The 13776-nt window shown below is 50.9% G+C and overlaps 1 protein-coding gene across 6 annotated transcripts in view; it reads left to right on the top strand.

The window, feature by feature from the left end:
* ZBTB40 (zinc finger and BTB domain containing 40) overlaps positions 1-8715 on the top strand; it is a 47510-nt gene extending 38795 nt beyond the window's left edge. For 3 of the 6 annotated variants that reach the window (XM_042794300.1, XM_042794299.1, XM_042794298.1), the window contains exons 18-19: positions 922-1142; positions 1874-8715. In XM_042794300.1, coding sequence (XP_042650234.1) covers positions 922-1142; positions 1874-2065 — 413 coding nt within the window. In that variant the 3' untranslated portion in view covers positions 2066-8715. Of the gene's footprint in view, positions 1-921; positions 1143-1873 lie in introns of those variants that run through there. The other 3 variants (XM_042794302.1, XM_042794301.1, XR_006165485.1) reach the window with 2 other exon arrangements.
* Positions 8716-13776: the final 5061 nt, after the last annotated feature.

Genomic DNA, 13776 nt, shown 5'->3' with positions numbered 1-13776 from the left:
GTGATGTCTAAGCTGTAAGTGGGAGAGTGAAGATGGACATGGTAAGGAAGCAGGGTGTGAAGAAACAGAAAATATGGGTGAACTGGAAAAGCACTAGTCTTGGTGAGGCTGGAACATGTGTGTTAAGCTTCTGGAGTCACCGTAGTTAAGGAGGGATCTGGATTTGCTTGTTAGAGCAGAGAAGAAAGCTAAGCGCAGGTGAGGTGATATCAGCAGAGAGAAACGAGGAACTGAATCCCAAGCATTGGGGTTTGTGGAGGGTAGGGCTAGTAGGAGACTGGAGAAAAAGGGAGTTTAGCTCCAGAAAGATCAGAGAGGGACCTGGTCTTGGGGAGACCACATCAGGGGCCCTCTGGTAAGTCGGCAAGCTGAAGCAATGCTGTGTGGGCAGAGTGCACTGGCAGGCCAGGCTGCTACGAAAGGTGGGTGCCTAGGACTGTACATGGGCTGGCAGGAGGGGAGATGGATCGGGAGATGTTGGAGGGGACAGCCAACAGCACCTTGGAGAGCAAGGAAGGAGAACATCTAGGCATAGCACTCTGAGAGGAGAGAGCCCCTGGGGTGGATGATGGGTTTGCAGTAGCCGAATCGGCAGGTGCAGGCAACTCCAACAAGGAGCAGTGCTGGATGGTGTAAGGGAACAGGAAGAACAGATGTCTGTGAGAAGGGACAGCTGTAGCTACAGTCAGATACACCAACCTGGTTTCTGAATGCCGGTGCTGCAGGGAGCTAGAGCTGAAACAGATCTGAACAGCCACAGACTGTTTGACAGACAGTGGTGTAGCCAGGAGAAGGGACATTGGCACATGCAGTCCCTGGCAGGTTTCAGCCCTGCTTGTCCTGGCTATTTGCAGCTCCCTGTGCCCTCGGGCTGGCCCTGGCCATTGCAGCCCAGGCTCAGGGCTCTGCTTCTCCCCACAGACTCCCACCCATTTTGCTGCTTGTACTGCTCGGCATCCTTCCGCTTTCCAGGGGCCCTGCAGAGCCACGTCACCAGTGAGCACTTCAAGCAGACGGAGAGCACCTTCACCTGTGAGCTCTGTGGGGAGCTCTTCCCCTCCCAGGGTGAGCTGGAGGGACACTACAGCACTGAGCATCCCAAGGTGGTCTTCTCCCAAGCCACCACGGCCCAGATTGTGCAGGTAAAGACTGCTCTGTGCCGCAGCCTCTGCAGTTGTTCATCCATCCTCCCCCTCCAGCTCTCTTACTCTTCCCAAATCCACCCTGTGGCTCCTGTCACCCCTTCTGCTCCCTGATTCCCTCTTAGAGGGGGCCAGGATGCGAGCTCCCCAGCCCTCAGTGCTCTGGGATTTCTGTGCTAGTGTGAGGCAGACTCACTTGGAGGGGAAGCAGCTCAGTCATGGTTTTCAGGAGATGAGGAGGGGAGGGACTGAGAGTGTGTGCAGAAGTGTCTGGTTACTTAGTCTATTAAAACTCCGATGACATACCCTATGAGAATATAGCTGTTTTGTTAGAGGCCAGATACTAGCCTTGAACCCAGACTCTTCAATATTTCAGCCATCAGTGGAGAACAACTTCTTGGATGAGGGAGCTCAGTGTACAAGATTCCCTGGGCTGGCATTCCTCCAGTGGATAATCACAGAGTGTTTATTGTCTATGACTGCTTATGGAGCTAAATTATAGCAGTTTTGTGGAGAGGAATTTTTAAATTACTCTCCTGTCTTCTCTTTTGCATCATCGGTGTGTGTGGTTTGGTGTTTCCCATTAGTCTCACGCCTATTGTAATTGCAGACCTCTGGGGTGAAGCTAAATGTTATTACCAGAGCTGGGGCTGGGGAAGATGTGGGTAGCAAAGTGCTCATGGGGAAAGCAGTGTTGTAAGTGTATGACTCTCGGGTCATCTTCCACACAGGTGATACAGACGTCAGAGCAAGGAGCAGCAGAACACATCATCTCTTTCGATGACACCCAACTCGCTGGCTCCCAAGTCTTTGTGACATTGCCTGAATCCCAAGTGAGCCAAACAGGCTCTGAGCTGATGGCAGTGACTATGGAGGACTTGTTTGATGACAAAGTCACTCTGATTTGTGAAGAAACCAAGTGAGAGTGAGCGGTGGGTGCCCGTGCATGACACCTGGTATCCACTAGACTCTCTTGGGAGCTGTACCTCAGTGTGCTGCTCCAGCAGGGAGATTCGGGGTTTCTTTGGGAAAGAAACCCCCCAGGTATGCAATGCTGCAAAATAAATGGTATGCAGCAAGCACAGCATGGCCAAGGAGAGAAGTTTGTAGACATTCACAAGGGCCTGGGAAGTCTCCCTGCAATCAGCAATTGCCAGCTCAGGTGAGCTGGACCACCCATTCCTCCTGGCTTAAGAGAAATAAAGAAGCAGAGGAAAAGATGGGAATTGGGTGTATTCCTCCACTGCTGTGAGCAGAGTGGAGGGGAGGAGACTAGTGCAAGACAAAGTTGGGGTGGTATGGGTATGTGAAACCAAAGGTAGAGATTTTTATGGCTGAATCAGTGAGATGCTTGCAGGTATCTGATGCTCATCAGGGTGAGTAAGGGCTGCTTTATTTCTTTTGTTGCTCTCTCCTGTACCATTGTGCTGCCTGTTGCGCCAGCTAGAAAAATCCTCCAGCATGGAGCTGATGTTTGGGCCTCTCTGCTCAGGCAGAGACTTCTTGGGAATTGTTGTGCTAAATGGCTTCAGAACTGTTTAGGTAATACCCTGTGTAGTCCAGGTCTGATCCCGTCCATGTTTTTGCTGCGGCTGTCCATTACAAAGAAGGGTCACAGGCAGGTCTAGGCATCCACATCCTCTTTGGGAGCAAACAGCCCTGAGATCTCCCACCCCTCCTCTAGTTCACTGAGAACATGCTGAAGCTGCCACATCTGAGAAAGGAGAAGGAGCTGTGCCTGCATGCCAGGGCCCCTCGTTACTGGTATCAGTAGATTGGCACTAATGAAGGTATTTCTGTCTGAGTGTGCAGTAGCTGCTGTGACTGCACACAGATGTTCCCTGTGGCACACAGGGAATTGCTTTGTAAAATGTGTTCACACATCATAAGTACTGTAAAATTTGCTTCTCTGGTGCCAGCACAATGCAACAGCTTCATTGCAGTGCACTGGCCCCTTTAAGGCTAAATTTCATAAAGCTTTTTTATCTGCAGTTTCCTAAAATATAATCTGATAATTAATGGTTTGCTGAATCCATTATGAAGTGCAATTAGATAGATGCAGGGTTCCTGTGGCTCTGAGGGGACTGGTAGCATTTATCTTCCTTTCCCTCATGCCAAAAGGTTGAACTCTGCCACTGTGATATTTACGTACTGAGCGGTGATCCCCGCTGCATCTCACAACCTGAGACCCAGCAGCGCCCGTTTTATCATGCTGCCCAGAGCCATGGGAGCACAGGAGATTAACAGATTGGAGTTTTCCAGCAGCATCTTGTGCTGGCTGCTCACAGCCACCAGGCAGAGGTGGTCACACAGGAGCGTGCCCAGGTGGTCGTGCCGGTGAGTTTGTTGCTCCTGTTACAACTCGGAGAGAAGTGAACAGCAAGGGTTGCTCCCAGGAGAGAGGCTGGGTGAAGCTAATATTCTGCATGGCATTTTTTGTGAGTGTGTGTGGCAGCAAGGTATGACCTTGTTGAAGAGTTGCACATGTCTTGAAGGGCTCCCACCTTTCTCTTCCTCGGTTGAATGCAGGGTTTGTCCTCCAAGCTTTGCAGTGATGGTGAAATGGAGGAAGCGTGAGGTTAAGCTGCCACTGAATCCAGGTATGACCAGGAGATGGTGCTCAAGGTCTTGAGGATTGGTACTAATGGCCAGGTGCTTCTGCACCTTTGCTGAAGCTCCTCTTGGGCTTCCCAGGCCTCTCCCAGCTCCTGGGCTGGCAGGCATGGACAGCCGGCGAGCCACTGCAAAGCTGAAGCACAGCTCCAAGCCCTGGATATCACTGCTTAAAGAGGAGCCTGAAACAGGGCCATGGCCACCTATGGAGAGGGTAAAATATATCTGTTACTGAGGTGAAGCAGTGAAAAAGCCTGGGACTTCTCTTGGCCGGGAGGAGAGCAGAGGGGGAACTGCTGGAGACTATCTTATGCCTGCCTGGACACAGAAGAGCTGTGCATGGCGCTTAGGATGAGTATCGGCATAATGACAGAACAAGCAAGTATGTCTTGATAGTCTCTGAGCAGATGTGTTGGAGAGGTAAGCAGTGAATTTTGTACCACAGGCTGGTGGAGGTGGAAGCTGTTCCCCCTTTCCTGGATCCCTGGGTCCCGGGAGCTGTGGAAGTCCTGCACAGGCTGCGTGAGTGCTCTGGAGCAGGGGGTGAATTGTCTAGGCAGTGCTTTGCAGATGTCCTAGGCTTCATTTGGGAGCCAGTACCTGCAGGGAGCACTATGTGAAACTGATGTCCCTTTGTTCCTGAAAAACATTGAAGGAAGAGAAAGGTTTAACAGGATTTGGGGAGAAGCTGCCTTATTTATAGCCCTCTCATAAGGCAAGGGGAACTTAGCTAGGGAAGAGCACGCACACAGTGTATTTTGGCTTTGATCTGTTTGGTCTCTGTTGACCAAGTATTGTCACAGTTGAAGGGGGATGGTGTGGATCACACGTCAGGAGCAGTTCAGGCTCATGTCTCCTGTTTAGGGCCGTCTCTTCTGCCTTTGTGCCCTGCAAGAGCCTGTGTGGACGTATCCTCAGCAGAGTCCTGCCAGCAGTATACACCCAGTGAGAGCTCTGCAGCTGTAGAGAGACCATCAAGCATCACCCATATAAGGAGATAACAGCTCAGATCCTCCCATTTCAATTTTTTCCTGCTGGATGAAATATGTATGTCAGAGCAAATTGCAATTTTAGCATTCCCATACCTGGAAGGAAGATGCTTTTCCCAGGGCACATCCTAGTCTGGTGTGCACAATGTTGAAGATGCTGATCACTAGTGTTTTCTTTTTATGCTGCTTATTCTTTTTTTCTATGTAAAAATAAAACATGGAGAAGGAAGGATGTAGCTACAGAGTGTCATGTAAAGCAATTGGTTGGAAGGAAAAATCCTTGTTTCTGGAAACATGATTTTTATAGATCTTCAGCCAGGTGTTGGGTGACCCACTGGGTTTTGTGGGGTCCTGTTCCACTCTTGTCCTTGATGCTGTTCTCTGTAAGGAAGAGAAGCTATTGTCAGGTCAGGCTGAAGCATGGGACTGTCCTGCCCTTTGCTTTGTCCTCCTGTTGCAGGTGCCAGATGCTTTTGGAAAAAGGGCAGAGTGCCTGTAACAGAAGCCTGGGGAGTAACATCCCATGGAGGACGTTAGATCAGTTAATGATTTGTATATCTCCATGCATTAATTGGTGCCATTTAGGGTGCAGGACTAAGCTTGCAACTGTTAGGAAATGTCTGGTTTTTGCACAACTTTCATTCTGACCTGGTGTCTGTCCAGTTCACTGGGGGATCCTTTGGAAAAAGGCATGGTGCAGTCCTCACTTGGCACTTCCCAATGCAAAGTGTAGTTTTGCCAGCCCCAAGGTGTTATTTTAACACCTTATTATGCAAATTCTGTGCTCTGGGCTTTGGATTGGGTTTGGTTGTGTGTTTGTTTTTTGTTGTTTTTTTTGTTTTGTTTTGTTTTTTTTAAATTTGACCCGTCTGTGATTAGATGTAAAGATGATGCTGCCTTGCCCAGGAGTGAGGGTTGGAGGTGGTGGGAGCACAGAGGCAGCTTGGATGTTGCTTGAAGCCTCTCCTGGGGGATAGGGGGAAGAGAGCAGGTACCAGTGGTCTGAAACCCCTCCATGTGAGTTGGGCAGCCCTGGCAGCCCCTGTGCCCTGGCTGATGCTGATGTCTTGGCAGATTTCATTATTGGTCTGTCAGGCTGCTAGCACGCCCCTGGTGAATTCAAGCACTGGAAAATGGGAGCAGTGATTTCAACAGCCTCCAGCTTATCAAACACTGAGTGGCGTTTTGCAGGGCAGAGATGAGATGCTTTGGCAGCCAGAGGGAATTCCCTCTCCCGAATATCGTGGTTTGCTGCAGTGAGAGCTCAGGTGTGCTCCCCTGGGAGATGGGCTCAAAAACCTTTTGTAATGGGGAGGAGCAGGCTGGCTAATGGAGGGGGCTCGGCTGCCTCTCCAGCATCGGTTAATGCGTCTAATCTTCCAGCACAGTCAGCTGTACGATGCCTTGTTGCAGTAAGTCGCCATGATTCCTAATTTTCTGCATTAAAACAGTGCTTTCTTTTATTGGGTCTGCAGCCAGCCTTTTGCACACGATGAAGAACGCAAACAGAAGCTCTCACTTTGTTCTCCCAGCACCATTTATCATCACTCAAAGCAGGATGTCTGCCCAGGTTTCTAATCATATTTAAGAAAACCTGATAAAGTGTAGCTCAGTCCATTTAATACAAGACACATGGATGCTTTGTAGTGCCTGCTGTTAAGTTGCTATATATAGCTCTCATCTACAAATGGGAGTGGGGCTGGGAAGCACCTATGGGTCAGACTTGTTCCTGTGACCTGCAAGGAAACACAAAGTCCTTGCCAGCAAAGTGTGCTGGCGAGACAGAGGTTGAAGGAGCAATAAGGAGCCGTGGGGATCCAAATTGCCTGGCATGCAGGCGCAGGCAAGCTGCGTGCATCTTAGTATCACTAAATGTCAGGCTGTGTATCTGGGAAGAGGTGATGCTGGCCATGCAGAGAGAGGAGGGGACTGAGGTCAGGATGTCTGAAAGCATCCTGAGGTCTGCTGGTCATAACCAGAAGCGTGTGGAGCCATGAGCGACGTTTAGGGGCTTTAGTAGCTGCTTTTGGCAGAAGTCAGGAGGTGTTTACTGCTTCGCCCTGCTCTGAGCGTTGCTGCAACTAGATGTCATTCCCGTACAGCTGCTCACCCACAGCAGTGTGTAAGTAAATGACAAACTGAAGGCTGTGTGGGGAAACAGCTACCAGCACAAGTCGAGCTGGAAAATCTGCCTTATTGCACGGTTGCAAAGGAGCTCTGATTGCTCGGTGTGGCTAAGGAGTGAGTGACCTGGTGGCAGCTTTCACCCCCCTGTGCTGGGGGACTGTGTTCGCTCCCGTCTCTGTACTCTAGCAAAGGCAAAGTGCTGAAGGGCATCAACACTAGTAAGGTTCCATCCGTACAGATTAGCCTTATTTCCCTTCCCCTCTTAGACACCCTTGAGATGTCCAGCATTGAGGGCAGTCCAGACAGTGGCCTTTCACTTCTGATAGGGGCAGTCAGTCCCTGTCTTGTTCCAAGGGAACTCAGGGTCAAGTTTGTTGGCCAATAATCCCTCCATCCCCTGGATCGGGGATATTTAGAGCCCTGCAGCATATGGGAAGCCTGGTCTGGGCAGGCTGTCTCCTTGTGTTCTTTTCTGTGCTTCCCAGACCTTCTCCTGCTGGCCTGAGAGCCTCTTGCAGATGGGGAGGGCTGGCCAGGATGGATCAGTTGTACACATACTCGCTTGGAGCACAGAGTAGCTGCCAGCAAACGGGTCTGCCCATGTAGATTAGATCTAGCTTGGTGCCGTGCAAAACTGCCTCAGCCCACAGGTCTTCTGGCCACTAGAAACTTCCTGCCAGAGAGTTTGCTCTCCTCTTCCTGGCTGTAATAAGGTGAGTGGAGCCCTGCCTCAGGTTTCAAACTGCCTGTGGAGATAATCCATGCCCTTCCAGCTGTGCTGAACCTGCTAACGGGCATGATGATGGCTTTCCCTGACATGTGAATCTAGCTTTCTCTGCCCAAGGAGGCCAAGGCCATATGTCACCTACTCCATGGTGTTGGCCTTCTTGGCCAGCACTTTGGTAGGGAAGAGCTCCAGTCCTTGCCAGCCACCCTCATTTCTCCACCCTGCTGTGCTTCACCTGGACGAGATCTCCCCGGAGGTTCATCCTAGCCCTCCACCCACTTTCATCCAGTCTCTCATCACCCAGAGCATCTTTCCCAAACCTCATCCCATGGACATGGTGCATCTTGATGTACGCTTGCCATGAGCTGAGCCACGTGCAGGGCTTTGCTGTCTGTAGAGACTACATGTGAATGCACAGCCAGAAAGTCTTCAGTTGCTGGTAAATAACTCCCATTCTGACCTTCTGCAGGAGTCACAAGGAGGGCTCTGCACTGGGTGGAAGATGGGTGGGATGGCTGAAAGGACCCACTGACAATTACAGACATACGGGTCATTCCCTTTATCCAACTTGTGTTGTTTTAATTTCTTCCAGCTCTGAGGCTACAGCTGAGACACTATTCGGTGCAGGACCACCCTGTCAGTTGATACTTAATGCCATAATAATATTACATTTGTTTAGCCCATTGCACTTCAAACAGTAAGTTGTTTCTTTTGTCTCTGAGCATTTAATAGCTGTTGTTACTGAGCTGTCCAGTGACACACGGGGCTTTTTCCAGCGTGGTTATAGATGATAGTGAATTTAGTGATATGCAGGAGTAAGTCAGATGATCCCTGTGGCGTGTGTGAACTTCCATTTATCAACACTACGTTTCCCTTGCAGCAAAACTGGTCTCTGTTAGCAGTGAATTCCCTCTGCAGCTCCCTACAGCCTCTCTCATCGACTAACCCAGATAATCCTCTGCTATCTGCCACATCTCAGTAGATCTATTAAACACACAATAGTTCTGGTGTCCTTGTGTGTAACCAGGGTAGGTTGCAAGATTTTAAATCCCCCAGTGGAGGATACTGTCAAAGTTTTATTGAAAGTCTAAATAAACAAACCACTTTTACTCATCCATTTCTCAGTGGTTTGAGCAGGCTTTTCTTTTTTAGAGGAGCGACATTGCTGTTCACTTGATGGGCTAGTGCAGCGTATCGGTGATAGAGCTGACCAGGGCTTGGTGCAGCTGATGGGACCCTGCGGTGGGTGTTTGGATGTGGGATCCCAGGAGCTTTGCAGTCGGGGTTGGGTCTGCTTACAGCTCTAGTGATTTGGGGCTTCACAGTGACTTACTTTCATGCTGAGGAAACCAAACTGTCAGCCCTGCTATGTGTCTAAACTCTCTTTGCCTGTCTCCTGGGCTATGCACCGGTAACTGCCAAGCTTTGGTAGGCACTGTCGCCTCCTCCACTTAGTCTTAGGAGGGCCAGCAGAGCAGGTGACACAGAGCTTTACTGCTGATACTTTTCATTGTTTGTGTGCCAGTACCTGTCCCCACCTTCCCATTGCTCACTGCAAAAGGCTCTACTGCTCCTGCATGCCTAATGCAAACATTGCAGAAGGATGATTCAGCACTTGGTGAAGAATTGCAAAGGCCTGAGCGATTATTTTGAGCATCTTGGGGCGGGTCTGTGAAGCAGTGGGGTGATCAGAGTCCCTGGGCTCCTCCCTGTGTCAACCACCTCTCCACCTGGCCTGAGCCCAGCAGAGGTGGGACGCAGCCCCGGGGCAGCCTGGCACGCTGCTGCCTTCCTGCCTCTGCAGCCCGCCTGCCTGCTTGCCCCCTGCCAAAGCTCTGCAGCCCTGGCCGGGGACCTCGAGCTCCTCTTTCCCCTCCACGGAGCAGGCAGCTCACCTTGCCAAAACCATCAAACAGAATTTCCTTTCTCTGTGGCACAAGCCCATTCCTGGAGCTGTGGTCATGCCAGGTGCTCACAGCGTGAGGTCTGTTGGGAACAATCGCTTCCCCTGGGCTGGAAGGGGAATTACTCAGACCTGTAATTTTAGGGGGGACTAATTGGTGTTGGTTTAAATGTGCAAGCAGCTGTGCTGTCTCCCACGATGGGAAGCAGAAAGAGTTTGAAAGCATCTGGGATCAGGAGCTGCAAGTCGGGGGGATGTATGCAGCCCTTAGCTGGTGATGGTCTCCAGCAGGGACTGTAAGATCTGCCTGACCCTTGGGGACAGTGGCTGGGCTCTTAGGGATCGGACATCGGCATCTCCAGTGCTCCCTGATCCCCCAGACCCCCTCCACGCTCCCTGAGCCCAACACATCATGCTGTGGGCCTGCTGGGTGGTGTTTTGGGGGAAAACCACACTGCTGGTGCTCTGGAGACCCCGAACAAGCCTCGGGGGCTGGAGCCCAGCAGCTCAACCAGCAGAAGCTGTTTGGTTTGGAGTCCATGTGCTGAGAGCTGAGGTTGGGGGTTCTCCCTCCCTGCACTGTGGGGAGCCATCCCCATTCTCTGGTCTTGTTTGTTTGGGGCAGTTCTCTGCTTATTGGTGGGGTGCTCCAATTTCTTCTGGCCCTGCCTGCTGGGCCACGTCTCTCCCTGCCTCAAGTGGACTCTCTTTTGCGGGTGTTCCTCCGTGCTCTGTACACAGGGGCTGTGTGGGCTGGGCAGACCTGGACCAGGTTTCCCCTCCCAACCCTGTGCAAGACTGGCCAGCAGCATTGTCTGCTGAGAGCAAGTGTCTCCTGCCCCGTTGGTGCTAATTGCAGGGGAATTGGCCTCGAAACTCTCCCCTGGAGGCACCGGGGTGGGTAGGGGGGCAGGGTCTTCTAGCTGCCTGCCCAAGGGGTGCTCTAGCTGGGCATCTCCCAGGCGTGCACGGGTGCCCTGGTCCACCCACCTGCTCTGCTCTAAATGGCTCCAGCAGGAAAGGAGGAGTGCAGGGGGGTCTCGCAGGGGGAGTAGTGGCAGAGCAGAGTGGCTGTTGCTGGGCAGGATGTTGGAAGAAGAGGATTATCACAGTATTACCAGGGAGTGCTTTCCCCCTGGCTTTTTTTTTTTTTTTTCTTTTCTTCCCAAGCTCAGATAATGCAGAACACATCCACAGAGATTTTGTCTCAGTTTTCCCCCCAAAAAACATTTGTCTGTGATGAAGCCTGAGACATCTTCAGCACAAAGATTTTTATTTTTTTTTTTTTAAGTTGTTAACGCATGAAAAGAGGGGTTTAGGAGAGAACGACCTTCAGTGTTGGTTATAATCTCACTGCACAAGTCTCTAATATCCCTCACTCACACAAATATATACACCCAGCTTCCTCCAGAGCATCCTTCAAGAAAATCAATGAAGAAATGAGATTTGCAACGCTGGTCCAGGTCGCTCAGGGTCCTCTCTTCAGAAGTGATCGGTCTTGTGCTCCAAAGGAGAAAATCTACCACCCCCACAAGCACTTCTACAGTGACCTGATGGGGAAAGGAAGCCCTTCAGAGCACTGTAGCCCGCTCAACTTTTAAGTAAATTTTTTGGTCAGTCCTGTTGGAGTGCCAAACACTATTACACTGCTGCAAGGTCTACAAGTGTTGTCCAGGTTGAAATTAATTCAGGGGTCAGTTGGCAGGACTTGCTCCAAGCCCCTCGTGTCCTGGGGAACATCTCTGGACATAATTCTCTAGGATGTTCCACCTGTGAAGTCATGGTCTCAAACATGGTGAAGCAGAAGTCACATCTGATGGGCACTGTTGATGGTCACCCACAGAAGGATGCTGGCTGAACGTCCTGCTGTGCCTCTGTGTGCTGTTACACCCTGCAGTGTGAACCATCTACACCAGCATGGCATCTCCAAGTGCTTTGTGATGCTGGGAAGAAAAAGATACAGCAAGGATTTGAGCAGGGAAGGGTTGCACTAGATGATCTCCAAAGGTTCTGTCCAACCTAAACAATTTTGTGATTGCAATTTTTTTGCAGATGTCTAGAATTTTTCCCCCAAGGATTGAGTCCATTGCTTTATCTGGGCTGCCCTACCGTGGTACAGAGCAGTATCAAGCAAACCCAAAACTCAAAAGTGCTGCATCCATTTTCTTACTAGAGAAAAAATGAACCAAACCCAAGACACCTTTGTTGTGGGCTTCAGTGCGGTCCTACCGCCAAGATAGGATGGGGCGGGACAACTCAGAGCGGAAAATTTGTCTCACCTGCCTCCTGGGGGAAGAATATCTGAGCCCCAGTTACGCTGTGGACCCAGAAAGACTGGTGCATGGTACTTTGACCTGCTCTTTCCAGAGCCAGGGAGGTTTCCTGTGGTTCAGGTGGCCGTTTGGCAGCTCTGTGCCCACTGCAATAGCCCTGTGGCAGCACTGTTACAACTGCTCCTATCTTTGTGAAGAAAGGAAGGGGCAATCTTTGACTTCTACTTCCCACGGGTCCCATCAGCTGTCTCTTACTGTGAATGTGATTTTGACCCAGCTCTGGCAGTACCAAAATGATGGGTCCCCCCCATCCTGGACCACACTGCTCTCTTGTCCCTGTGATATTAATCTGACCTTGCATTTCCCATGAGTATGCAGATATCTGGCTGCATGGCAGCCCCACCCTGCCAGTATTGCAGTTTTGGACACTCGGGCTTGTCGTCACAGTGCAAGACACCACAAGGTAGGTCCTACAAGCTGTGGGACCACACACCTGAGCAGTGCATCATGGTGAACGCCCTAACTGAGGGCAGGCAGAGATATCAGCACCTCTTTCTTTGTGTCCAGCCTCTATGCTGGCTGTGGCTGTTTTCCAGCCCGATGCTGTCCTTCCAGTGGTTTCCTTTCTTCAAGGAAGCTGGTCTTACTTGGTAATGCTTGATGCCTGTTCCCCTTTTCCCCTGGCAGGGCCAACCATCCTCCCCTTTTGCAGCTGCTACAGCTCCAAGCCACATGCTCCATCTGTGCTGGGGACACTGTGTCTCTTGTTGCCTGCAGGCATGTCCCAGTATTTGCAGAGTTGTTTTAACTTTGCCCTTCTGCCTTCTGTTCACCATCTTCCAGGTCTGCCATTTCTAATTTTCTCCACACTAGTGTCTCCAGGGCCTCTCCAACTCCAAGATGGTATTTGACCTCACGGACAGGACATTCGTGCTCTGTCTGCATTCCAGCTCCTGTCTGTCCACAGTGGGGCTGGAGAAAGCTCTCATGGTATCAAGGCAAACAGCCTGGTAGTGTTCACTTTGAAAACCTCTCGCTTGTCCAAGCTGTAATGTGCTCAGGTCACCATTATTCCTACTCAGGAACCATGCAGCACGTTAGCTTGACTGTTTTTTCTTTTAGCAATCACGCTGCTTAAAGAGTGGGTACCACTAAGGATGCTAACTCACTGTCCAACACAAAACAGGGCTGCAAAAAACAGCCCCTCACGTCCCACCACTGCTGCAGTGCTCCTGGCTGCACCTCCAGTGGGCACATTCAGTCCACTTGCAAGATTTCCTCTCCCGCGAGGCACACAGAGGCATGCAGATCTCTTAATGACAGCTGAGATTTGTGAGTATTGAGTTCATTATTCAGTGATTAAAATATTCCAGCTTCATTGCGACACAGGGGTGCATTAATGATTTATAGTATTGCATTTTGATTCAACACCTTAGCAAACTTAAAAGCATCCGGTGCCATGGATTCTGCTGAAATCTGGAAATGAAATCTGAAAATTTAGTAGTTCATTGACTTGAAAGATAGGAAAATGGGCTAGTTGCACCATGGAGAAAAGAATCTTAAAGTCTTTGAAAAGTGAGCGTAACCCAGACCGGCGCATGGATGCACCCGGTGCCCGAGGAGGCGCTGCGGGCCCTGGGGGGGTGGCATCCATCTCCACACATGACAGGAGGCTGGCGCGTGGCTTTGCTGCTCTGACCCCCTGTCATTCTTCTCGAGGCAGCTTTGGCAGAGTTTTAAGTCTCTGATAGCGTGCTGGGCCCTGGAAGCAAGGGGGCTTCCAGGAGCATTTCTGGCCGACAAGGGCTCCTAGCTCAGCACCTCTCTGTCCCACCGTCCCACCTCCCCGTGGGACGCTGCCCTGTGACCGTCTGTCCCAGCAGACCATCCCAACCCTTCCCCTTGCTCCTCTGGTGTAGGAGGCTGGGAGCGAGATGCAGTTGTGTCTTTGCTGTCCCTGCAGGGAATCCAGCATCACTGAGCATCCGTCTCCATCCTCTGC

Source organism: Tyto alba, unplaced genomic scaffold (assembly GCF_018691265.1).
Source record: "Tyto alba isolate M040663 unplaced genomic scaffold, T.alba_DEE_v4.0 Super-Scaffold_20000042, whole genome shotgun sequence".
NCBI classification, from domain to species: Eukaryota; Metazoa; Chordata; class Aves; order Strigiformes; family Tytonidae; genus Tyto; species Tyto alba.
The sequence above is the reverse complement of the archived record's forward strand: the minus strand, read 5'-3'. Positions and strand labels throughout refer to the sequence as shown.